The 12,719-nt window shown below is 35.2% G+C and overlaps 1 protein-coding gene across 1 annotated transcript in view; it reads left to right on the top strand.

Annotated features, from left to right (window-relative positions):
- The first annotated feature begins 1,062 nt into the window (after positions 1 to 1,062).
- Positions 1,063 to 12,719, top strand: part of LOC106461979 (armadillo repeat-containing protein 5-like) — a 31,257-nt gene continuing 19,600 nt past the window's right edge. The window contains exon 1 of the mRNA XM_022389097.1: positions 1,063 to 1,578. Within this exon, the coding sequence (XP_022244805.1) occupies positions 1,218 to 1,578 (361 nt within the window). The 5' untranslated portion in view covers positions 1,063 to 1,217. The remainder of the gene's footprint in view (positions 1,579 to 12,719) is intronic.

Below are 12,719 nucleotides of genomic sequence, written 5' to 3'. Positions count from 1 at the left end.
TCACTCGAAAAAATTTGTATGCAGCTGAAGTTAATCAGAAGCATTTTTGTTACAAAAAGGCCAAGAATCAACGTTTCAAGATCGGACAAAAAATCTTAGTTCTGCTACCCACAGTCAAAAACAAACTCACCCTGCAGTGGAAAGGACCTTATGAGGTGCAGGAAGTGATCAACAAAATGGACTATAAGGTAAAAGTCGGCCTGAAGACCAAGATCTACTACACCAAAAAAGAACTAATGGGTGAAGTTATTAAGGTGTGGTGGTCACAGATGCAGAACCAGAAGATGGTGAGTTGTTCAAAGAAGATGAATACATATTAGACCTTAAACTGTTGGGTGGAGATGAGATGTACAAAGACATCAACATAAGTGAAGAACTGAGTGGCAAGCAGAAAAAAAAAGTTACAAGATCTACTTTGTCAGTATGCAGACATCTTCACAGATAGTCCAGGCAAGACAGACCTTGTGCAAAACAAGGCTGAGACCATGTCCAGGAATCCAGTTAAGGTGATGCTCTACCAGATGGCCTATGCAATGAGAGACCTGATCAAGCAGGAAGTTGAGTCAATGTTAGAGGCTGGAGTAATCGAGCCTTCGAATTCAGCCTACTGTTCACCATTGGTAATTGTGAAGAAGAGGGATGGCTCAAACTGCTTCTGCATAGACTTCCGGAAGCCGAACCTCGTGACGAAGTTCGACTTCGAACCTTTGTGTAACCTGAAGGTTATTATCGCGAAACTAGACAGGGTCAAATTCTTTTTCAAGATCAACCTTAATAAGGGTTATTGACAGGTTAAACTGTATTAAAAATTATCTCCCAAAAGAATAAATCACAGCAAATATCACATATTCATAAGAAGAAGGATATATGTTTAAAGATATTGTCTGTTATTAAAAACTGGGTTTTGGTATCCATAATGGGAACAGCACAGGTATTTCATTGAGTAGCTTTGTGCTTAACAAACAAACAAACCTGAAACTATTTAAAATTTAATATTATAAAAAAAAATCATAATTGTGCAGAGGTCACTACCTCTGAATATTTATGGCCATATGCCTTTACTTACCCAGTTATTGCAAGTCATATAAATACTTAAAATAAGCCTTGAAATATTTGATCTACGCCATCCACTGACTTATTTCAAATTTTTATTTTATAATGTATTTAGTCTATTAAGTTTTAATTTCAATTGTTATTTTTGTTTGAAATGTTTCACTATGTCCAGAATTTGCAAATATACGGTAGGCAATCCATCAATTTCAACTTCATCTTATACTTCTTGCCAGACTCCTAGCTTGAGTTCGGCTCCCGATTCTAACGACATTCAAGATTTACTTCTAAAACTAAGAAGTGGTTCGTTTAAAGAAATTTACAATAGTCTTGTAAATTTGCGAAAAAAATTCCTTAAGCAGCCTGATGGTGTTAAGAAGCTGCTACAGAATGGGGGTATTAAAATACTGTTGCAGTTTGTTGAAAAACCTAAGTTTTCTGACTTGGCACTAAGTATTTTAGCAAACAGCTGTCTTGATGATGAAGTGAGACAGGAGGTTCTTTGCAGGGATGGTATCAAAACTGTTGGTAAGCTTGAAGTTTATAGGTAATATGAAAAAACAAAAAAAAGGAATAGCATAGGTGTAGTTAAAGTTAAGTATGGTCTAATAGCAGTACTGTCTCTATATGGTGTACCTATCTCCACAGTTCAACAAAAATCTTTGGAACTTACTATTTCAGTTTTGCAGTTTCTCAGATTCTGTGCAAGCAAGTTTTTGGAACACAGTGTTGGTATATTATGTGTATAATGTTAAATATCTGTGCAGTCTTTGAATAGAATATAGTATGAAAGGAATAATAATTATAGAAAGAGAAATAACTTAAAGTTTTAATGTGAAATCTTAGCAGAATAAAATATTTTTTAATCAAGGGGTGAAATGTTAAAATATATAATGTAACTGTTATACACGCAAGTCATAATTAGTTGACAAATTTATAAGATGTACCACACATTTTTAAGGACTTAACAAAAATTATAAACTCTAAAGGTTATGTCAATTAGAAGAAAAGTTACTGCATTTTTAGCAGTTGAGTGAATCCTATTCTAACCCACATAAAATGCTATTTAAATTTTTGACCAGTGAAGCCTCAAAAGCACAAGACACGTAGTTAAAAGACTAGCTTTTATAATACATAAATAATATTTTCAACTTTTAAAATCTTCTAAACTTTCTTTAAAAATATATTACATTTTCATTAAAAATCAGGGCAATAACTCATGTTATCCATTGTAAGGGTAGGGGTGTACTTGAAATTTATTGGACTTCATATATTCATTTATCAGTGAAAACAATTCTGTGTAAAAATTTATTTGTACATGGGGGGGGGGGGGCATTTTAAGATTGTATGGTTTAATAGGGTGATTGCTTTCTCTTACATTACAATGGAATTTCCTATTTTGTGACAGCTGATCCCAAAACATTTATTACAACATGATTATGTTTTGAAACGTGCATTATTTTATTAACATAACTTACTGTGAATGAAATGTGATTTACCCACGTTTGTTCTTCGTGATATTTCAGCAATATGGTGGCTAACACATTGTTTACATCTGAAATGACATAGATTCATAATTGTATGCAGCTCATTACGGTTTACAACAATCTGATAGGCATTTGAAACTCAGCATTCACAAAGATTTAAATTATATTGTATAACTTTTTTACACTAATATAAGACTATTTTATCCCTCTTTGAAAAGAAACAAAAATATATTTAGGTGAAAAACATTTAAATGTATTGGTTATATTTGATTTTACATTCTGGTGGGTCCACCATATTCTCCTATTTAACATGGATAAATATTTCCTAAAACTGAAAGAACTGAACACTGTAAGAGTGATTAATAAGTGCAGCTAGATCAAGGACTACTTTTAGAATGGTCACAATATGGTGGATAGAGAGCATGACAATACTGATCTAAAGATCCTAACATACTTGTATTATTAGTAGACACACTTTTAGTGTCTGGAAAAAGTCTAGACATGAAAAATTGCCATTGTAACATGTAATTGATGTTGATTTCCTTATATTAGCTTAGAAATAATTAATTATTGGTTGAGGTTTTAAGTGGATTGCTGTAGACTCCAACTGTGTTGATTAAAGAAAACCTCAAATAATTGTTGTGGTAATTAATAGCCCATATTTTATATCTAATGTTCCTTTTTTGATACTGTATTGTAGTTCCAGGACATCTGGCTTTTCTTTTATTAATTTCTGAAAAAATGGAGGGGGATTTAGATGCCTACTAGATCTGCACCTGCTTATAAAACATTAAATAATACAGTTATTGGTTTTTGAAACAGTGGATGGAGAGGATTTGGATCCTGGACCCCTCCCCCAAGTCCATGTTTGATTATACAGCATGAAAAAATATTGTTATTAATTCCTGAAAAAATGGAGGGGGTTTGTGTCATCTAGAACTGTACCTGTTCTTATGGCATTAAAGAATACAGTTACCCAATTTTAATATAGAAATATAAGACAATGAAAGAAACCCAGTAAATTTACACTTTATTTAACATTCAATTAGCCAGAAAATTGGTGGTGGTTGCTGTGAGCCAGTTGCCTTCTCTTTATTCAGCAATTCAAAATTATGTAGCTTTGTACTGAACAACAAACAAGCATAATGACAATATTTCAATTACTTAGGTAGTTGGAATAATCAAGAATCAAAACAAAGTTCATAATTTATTAATTCAAAAGAAAATATTAAAATAAAATGCTAAATATCCTTTTTTGTGTATCACAGTATGTACCTTACACAAACATATAATAATTTCTGAATGATAGACAATATACAGAGCTTTGCAAACATATATAATATGTTGAGTTTGTTTTTAGTTTTTCCAGCAAACCAAGGAAATATACATTGGTGGGTGTTAAAAGTAGCATATTGCCAGCAGAAAAATTTAATTTCAAAGCAATAACATAAACACAAAAATTGTAAGTATGACTTAAGCCTTTATTGTGATTAATTAGTAAGCATTGTCCCATTACTTTTTCACATATAAAAATATCCAAAATAACATGTTGCTGTAATCGTGTGATCTCCTTTACAGTTGTTTATTTTCAAGACAATAGTTAAAATTTTTTGAGTAAATATAAAGATTAGTCTAAAATCAATCTGGGAAATATATAATTTGATTTGATCAGACCCCAAACACAGGGTATCAAGAGATATTTTGGGTATGTCCATTTGTAGCTTGTGATAAAATTTGTTGTTTTAAGCACGTGATCTCATTTATGCACATATCTAATGTAGATACTCAAATTATTTCATTTTGCTATATTTCTATACACAACAGCCAAGACATTTGTTGTTATCAATAACTGAAAGGGTAAGAGTAAATTGCATTCTTCAATAAAAATCACTGAACATGAAATTACTGAACTCTTTTTCATGTTCTCCTTTACTTCAGTTTTGCTTCAGAGGGGAATGTATAGATTGCATAATGCTTTTCCCACCATATTCAGTTTCACCATGTGTAGATGATTAGGGTAGGGTGGATTTGAAATATATCAGTCTCAACTCAACTTATTTTCCTGCAAGAAAAGTCCTTGAAAGTGGGATTACATAACAGGTGTGTATCTCTTTAACAGTATAACTAACATTTAAATGGTGTGAGTGGTAGTAGTTTTAGGTTTATATGACTGATAATTTACAGAGCTAAACGTGTGAGCGATAATTCAACTCCTTGTATATGCTTTGCACTTCTTAGTATAATGCCACATTATAATAACAGCTTACATTTATGATCTGTGGAAGTAGTCTGATACAAAATAACTATTCTTATTAGCCTGCTATAGCTGGATTTACTGTAGGAATGTAAAGGAGATCACATTAATTTCTACGCCTGTCTTTGCTAATATACAAAGGTGGTATGCATTTTGGTGATGGGTTTCATATTTGTATTTTTATAATGGATAATAAACAAAGTTGGCAGCTGAAATATTATCACAGAAAAAGGCAGCAGGAGGGAAAACCTTCTTACAGTTTGTTTGCTTTTTGCCTTTTTTATTCTAGGTACAATATCATTTGGTAAAGGAGAACACATGAAAACAAATAGTAGTCATATTCATCAAGGTGTAAAAATATGACAGAATGTAGCCTGAGTGCTAGATATTTGGCAGAAGGTTTTTCAGTAGTTACATTTTCAAGAACTATATAAATCATACTTATTGGAGAAGATTTTTTTTTTCAACATTTTCTAGTTGAAAAATGGATGCTTAAGAAAGCCTGGTACTTAAGCCCTTGCATTGAACAGAAATGAGACTTTATTTAACCCACATATAGCTTTGTTAGAAAGCCAGGTAAATTACAGGAATTTTATGTATATCAGTAAAGTAATTTGATAATTTTTTGGTTTTATAATATGCATCTTTGAAATGTACAAATATGAATTTATCTTCCCCCCCTTCATTTGAGAGAAAAACCAAGGTTTAGCAAGTATGTCTCGTGAGTGCAAATCAATTTCCTGACATCTTAAAGTACTAGAAATCATTGATTTTTCTATATATTTGTTATTTATTGTTCTATGTTTGAAGAAAAATAGTTAATAATTAAGCATTTATGAGTAAATGGTAATAATATATATATATGTGTGTGTGTGTGTGTTTTCATCAGCACTTACACATTTTGTAGACCTATACTACTAAATTCCGACTACTCCAGAAAGATAACTAATATCCAAATATCTACCTCTGGACTTTGTACAGAGTCATATTATAACAGTTTTCTTATACTTTGTTACTTTATACAATTCTCCTCGGATTCACTGTGTTCTTGGAGCCAGAATTATGGTAAATTTTGTGGGAATTTTGGCTTATTGCACATGCTTGTATGCTATTAACAGTGCCATGTTACCTTGTTACAGAAACAGTCCAGTGGCAGGAGTGGTGATTCATTGCCTTGTCCTCGGAAGGTTTCTAGTTCAGCCACTAACAGTAATATAAACATAGGAAATAGATGTGAAAAGGTTAGAAGTAGAAACTTTAAGGAGAAGTACCTTGGATATTCATGGTCAATACTAAGAAGGATTGAACAGTACTACTTTTTTTTTTCAATTTTTTGTAGTGGTTGCAAGTTTAGTCAAGATAGGGTAGAGTATATAACAGATAAAATGTAAGGTTTTAATAAAAAAGAATGTTTGGTATTTATTTACAAGATTTTAGAGATTATGCAAATGAAATTTTATAATTTTCAGATGAAGAAAAGTATTTTTAATCTTAAATTAAAAATCACTTTGCACTCAGAGCAGTTGACACTCTTGGCTCCATATATTAAATGGACAAATTTTTAATAAGGATACTTAATTAGAAATACCAATTTTCAGATACATTACCTTACCTCTTCTCGCATGTATAGCTATTTTCATTCAGTGCTGCTCTCTATATGCAAAATTGTTTTCACATACCACAAGCGTTAAACTCCCACATATCCCATGATCAACATGGTTCACTGTGTCTTGCATGTAAATCATCCTGTGACAACCTCCCACCGATAGGAATGCAACACGCCCTCCTGATGCATGTGACTCCGTCTATTCAATTGTACCAAACTATCACACCTTGTTAGGCAGTGATTTAGTGCAGACATTTTTCAGTGGTGCTCTCTTCCTGTGCTCATTTATTTTTTGTGCAAAGTAGTGATTTAACTTAATTATTCTTTTGCTACAGTTGATTTTCTGTAGTACTTTGCCACTATTACCTACCTTTGTTTATCAATTTTTTTTTCTCCTTTTTAACTTCTTCCCAGTTTAAGATGAATTCTGAAGTTTGTGTTACAATTTCTAATATTCGTACTATTACACAAGCTTCAGGTCAGAGGGGTGTCAACTGTGGATTTTTTGGCTATCATTCATTGAGAGATTGATTGTTATACGAGTTAACCTTCTTCTTCTGACAGTGTTCGGGGTCCTTCTGAATCATGTGAGCCTATTCATGATGAGAAGGATTTTGACAACCTCTTTCCTCTACCTAACTATGCTGTGCCTTCCCATGCTTCTCCTGTGGAATTAGCCAGACATAACTCGGCCTTTTTTGGATATGGTTTCTCAGGTGTTTTCCTTTTTATCAACTTCACTTTACATGACACCCTGTCCTTAGAGTACCTTGTTTTCCCTCCTTCTCTTAACATCAGGGTTTGTGCTGAGCATTTTATTTTTAAGTTGATGGTTGGTGTAAGCACGCCTTGCCCTCCACATGCCTCTGATCATTATGCTTTGGCTTATCATCAGGCTGATCAACCATTTTTCAACTCCCAGTAGTTGGAGTTACTTTTGCCAGTGTGTGTGCTCAATTTCCCACCTTCATCTTACCCTTAGAGCTTTCCTATGGTATTTGTTCACCATACATCTTTCTGATGCACTCCACCGATCCCCTGAGAGATTTTTGGGTAATACCTTTTCCCTCATTACCTTCACATTGGCACAGTTGTCATCCTAAACCCTATCTCTTCACACATGGTTTCTTGGCTGTTGGAATCTTATTGGGAGAGATGCTGTCTTGTCATACGTTTGTCTGCCTTCCACTTATCTTCTTGACTTACAGATTGCCCCTTTTTTCCATTGGTCTGTTTTTGGAGATATTCCCGAGTCTTTGGAATCACATGGAATCTGGAGAACACTCAACTCTTTTGTCTTTGGTTGCTCATTTGTCTCATTCTGTTTCCATGCCTTCTACCATAACTGTTTCTTGTCCTGCATCCTCCTGTCCTTTACCAGTTCCTACTACTAGAGGTCTCAATGTCGAATTCATTGTTCCCAACAGTTCCAGTAACTAGCAGGTGGTTTCTGGTCCAGTGGGGCTGCATTTGTCTGATTTTGTTCCTCTGTCGTGGGAATTCACTATTGATCTCCTGTACCAATATCCATCCTGTTACCTCAAGATCCCCCTACCAGTCAGTATCTATCCAAGGCTGTGCAGACTCTTATATCACAGAGAGTTATGGAGCCTGTCAGCCAGCCTTCCTCAGGTTTTTACTTCAAGCTTTTTGTCATCCCCAAGAAAGCCAGGGACTGGCATCTGTGATCAATCTGTCCCACCTAAACCAATTTTTGGATCTTCCTTGCTTTACCACGGAGTCCTTTCTCACATTGAGGTGAGCTTTTTCTCCAGGTCCGTGGATGACCAAGATAGATGTCTCAATTGGTTGTCTTCATATTCCTATTTCTCATCACTACAAACACCCCCTCAGTTTGTCCACTATGGGGTTGTGTATCAGTTTCATGCCTTGCCTTTTGGGCTTGCTTTGGCACCATTTGTATTTTGTCTGGTGTGGTTAAAGCCTTTGCCTGATTTCATTTGATCTTCCTCTCTTGTGGTTTATCAACACAAATGGAATGTCTTCTGCCATTGGTCGGATTTATCCCCCTTCTTGGCTCACAGTTCCTCGTATTATGGATTTCCTCACCTAGCTGTTCGATCATGTTCTGTCTTTTTTTACAGCTGGTTATAGTAGAGCTGCCCTATCCAATGCCTTCCATTTTTCTCAGTACCGTTTGGTGTTTTCTCTCCTACCATCTTCCTTTTATTGCATTCCTTCCAGATATGTAGACCTAATTGTTGGGCAGTTCTTTTGAATTGGAATGTTAATCTTGTTCTTCACTGCCTTACACTCCCTCTATTTGAACCTTTATCCTTATGTTCCTTGTTTCACCTATCCTTTAAGACTTATTTCCTACTCCTTTTAGTCTGTGGGTGTTGTCGGTTTGATATCTTTGCCATCAATGTTTCACATACTCTGTTTCATTCCACATATGTTCTCCTTCATATTGATTGATCTTTTCTACTGAAAACTTCAGCAGTTCGCAATTGACATTCTTCCTTCTTGCCAATTTCACTTCCATCCATTTCTTATCTTTATTCCTGGTATGATCTTGCTCTTCATTGTTACATTGCCCAAATGGTCTCCTTCCCTGGTTTCCATTCCCATCTTTTAATCTACTGGCAACAATCCTCTGTATGTAACCTTTCTTTTGCCTCACAATCTTCACTGGTCGTGTTTATTGGAGGAAATTCTTCAATAAGGCATCTGGACTACACCGCATATCTTCATCTCTCACGATCTTCATAGGGTAGCTGTTTCTTCTATGTTGGGGTACCACCTATCACCATCTTTCAAACTTCAGTATGGCTGAGACTGGATAAGTTATCATTTCTCTCAATTTTTATTTTTTGCCTTCCATTTAGGTTAGGATCCTGCTCTGTGGTGAGCATTGTCTGTCTAGGTATGTTATCTGTATCTCAAATCTGCACTGTACAGTAAAGATGGGGTATTCCAAAGGATTGCTAGTAGGTCTTCCTCACAATATATTTGCTTCACAAATATGCCCACTCTGGACTGTTTTAATTCATGGACTTACCTGGGTAAAGCAGAAGGGGATAGCTGCCCATCCTTGTCCTTCCTTTGATTGAATAAATCAAGGGCAGTCTGCTTTTCAAAATAGGGTTTTCATAGTCACCTGTTGCACTTTCTCTGGTGTAAACATTCCTCCAGACTCTCCAGCTGGGGAAGGGGACCATGGAGGAGTCCTCCTTTATGTGATCACTTCCATTCATCTTCTGGTGTAGATGGCATTCAATCTTCCAATCACGTACTCCACCACCATGTGGTGGGTCCCAGAGGTTGATGTTGCACCCAGCTTCTGTGTGGTTTTATCCAGAGGGTGAGGTTGCATATATTTTCTAGAGGCAAACCACTTATGTGTGGTGGGACCTGGGAGGCTAGCATTGTGCTCCAACTTTTGTGTTGTCCTATTTGGGGAAAGATGTTCCGCGTATTTCACTAAAATATGCTCCACCTCCATGCAGTGAGTCCCGAAGGTTGATGCTACACCCAGCTTCTGTGCATTTCTATCCAGAGGATGAGGTTGCATATCTTTTACAGAAGCAGTACACTTCCGTGAGGTAGGACCCGGAGGTTGATTCTGCACTCCAGCTTTTTTGCCATCCTATCTCAAGGATGATGTAGCTTTAGAGTAGATTCATACAATTGCAGTTACCCTTCCAATTGGTATTTCTCATCATACCATCACCTGAATGTCAGTTCTCCAGGGAGTGGTTTTGGATTAAAGCTGGACCAATTACCATAAGTCTTCACACATGTGTTGGTTGTGTTTCCTCATCATCTCCATCTTCATGCAGTGGTTCCTGGAGGTTGATGCTGTGTGCACATGTGCTTTGGCTTCTGCGCACTCATATCTAGAGAAGGATGTTATTTGGGGCAAAGGTTTTCCCTTTTGTGCTCCACTTCAGAGAGTCTTCATTACCTAAGGCCGATGTTGCACAGTGGGGTCACTGTCTGATTGAGCTTGGTTTGATGTGACTTGCCTCATTGGTACATCCATTCATATCATCATTTGGATGTTGTGTTTCCAAATGTATGGGTGGTTGTGGATTTGTGCACATACTCCCAATTTCATAGATCGGTTTGAAAAATTTATAATTCCATTCTACTCAACTTGAGGTGAAGTTGGTGTGGACCCTCCTCCTACCATGGGTTGGAAGTTGTATTCCAGATGCCACTTGGTTTTGTACTGGAGTTAACTGGCTGCATACGGTCAGACCTGTCCCACCCTAGCTACTCCACACTTGGGGCATATTCATTTTAGCTTTTCTCACATGCATGTATGTAGATGGTTTTTCTACAGTCTTTCTTCACCTGGATTGAGATTCTGGTATATTGTGGTTTGGATTTGAACCCACCTGATTTTTCACTCACTTTTGGTTGTGCTCCTCCCAGTTTCCATCCATGTATGCAACACTTAATTCCACACTGGGTGCAGAGTATACCTGGTACAACACACACACGTGAGAGGAGGTAAGGTACCATATCAGATTTTCCTATACTGAAAATATTTTTCCAATAGGTACATACCTCCTCTCACTCTTGTTCCCCACTAAAAACAAGTTTCCTTTTTTTTGTCTAATCTCAGTGATAGTTTGGTAGAATCAAATAGTGGGAGTTACATGCATGAGGAGGGTTTGTTGCACTCCTATTGGTTGTCACATGATGATTTTTATGCAAGATGCAGTGAACCATGCTAATCGTGGGGCATGTGGGAGTTCAACGCTTGTGGTTTGGGAAAAAACTTTTACATATAGAGGACAGCACTGAACGAGAATGTGAGAGGAGGTAAGTATGTATCACAAATATATTTTCGGTACAGGAAAATAATAACTTTTGTCTATAAAAGACTTGTATTGTGTACTAAAAGCTTGAACAATTTCATGAAGATACACACAACACTTTAAAAGGTATAGCATGGACATTGATGGTCAATTTGGGTTCATATGGTTGGTGTAATCCACCGAGGTAGTAGAGAAAGGGTTGATAAATTATTGGAATAATAAAAAATAGTAACAGTTGGAACAACTAATTTTGATTAGTTGATTATTTTTATGACAACTGATTTAATCATTATTTCGATTACTATATTTTTGTAGTAATCAGAAAGATTAATTTTGATTAGTTGATAAGTTCACAAGACACTAATTGTTATAATCATTGCTCCAGGTAATTGTTTATATTGATGAATTAGCCCAGCTCTGATAAGGGATCAAATTCAAGAAAACCATTATTAATTTAAAAAGCTTAAGTTAATTACTATGCCAGGAGACCTAGAGTATTATACAAGATCAATTGAGTTGGTCATACAAAACATTAGGAAATCAAAAAGGGTATGTAAAAAAATGTTGACTGAAAATGTAAAATTGAACTGGAGCTCTTTATATACATTAAAGATAAGCAAAATATTAGGAGAGGACTAGGACTATTGAAGGATGATAAAGGAAGACTAATTTGTGATGACTATAAATGGCTGGATTATTGGATTCTTTGTTTTCTTAATCATTGTGTTTTCAGTAGGGGAAGTCTTTCCTCATTAATCTAGAATATAAAGTAAGGTCTTATCTTTTCTATTGCTAAGATATTGCTCATGTAATAAATCAAACATAGTGGTACCCCACCCACCTCTTTCCCTTTTTGGAATTGCTCACTTATATACACTTACTTTTATATATGACATGAATAACCAATCAGAAGCTCAGAATGTCCCCCTAATGGCTTTCTCAGCATTTCTAACATAGCTAGTGCCAATTCTTTCTTTTGAACCAAGATTTCAATAAGGTAGGTTGTATCTTTAGTCTGCTTGAAATTTAATATTTTTTTAGAGTAAAATACATCTTAGTTACTAAGCTTGATGTAGTAATTTATGATTTTTTAGTTATTCAAATGTATATATATATCAAAAATCTAAAAAAAAATATTTTGGTTCATATCCTCCACGTGCAAAATTTTTAAAGGCTTAGCAACCAAGTACAAAGGTCGTAACTAGAAGAGATAATTGTTTGTTGTACTTCTTTATTTACTGTTCTATGTTTTAGGAAAAATATGTTTAAGAACTTATTTCAAAATAACAGTAATCTATATACATATATAATGTATAAATGGAAATGTGACTGTATTTTACAAAATACTAGTTGACTATAACACAGCCAAGACAACTTACTTTATACAGACCAAAGGTCATTTTTATGTTATTTGATACGATAACATGAGTGCACGTGAGCCGCATCATTGTAACTTCTGTATTGTTAGCCAGGCACTAATGAAAGGTCAATATAATAAAAATAATAAATATATATATATATATATATATATA

This window comes from Limulus polyphemus, unplaced genomic scaffold (assembly GCF_000517525.1).
Source record: "Limulus polyphemus unplaced genomic scaffold, Limulus_polyphemus-2.1.2 Scaffold1070, whole genome shotgun sequence".
NCBI classification, from domain to species: Eukaryota; Metazoa; Arthropoda; class Merostomata; order Xiphosura; family Limulidae; genus Limulus; species Limulus polyphemus.
This window is presented reverse-complemented; position numbering and strand designations above follow the sequence as displayed.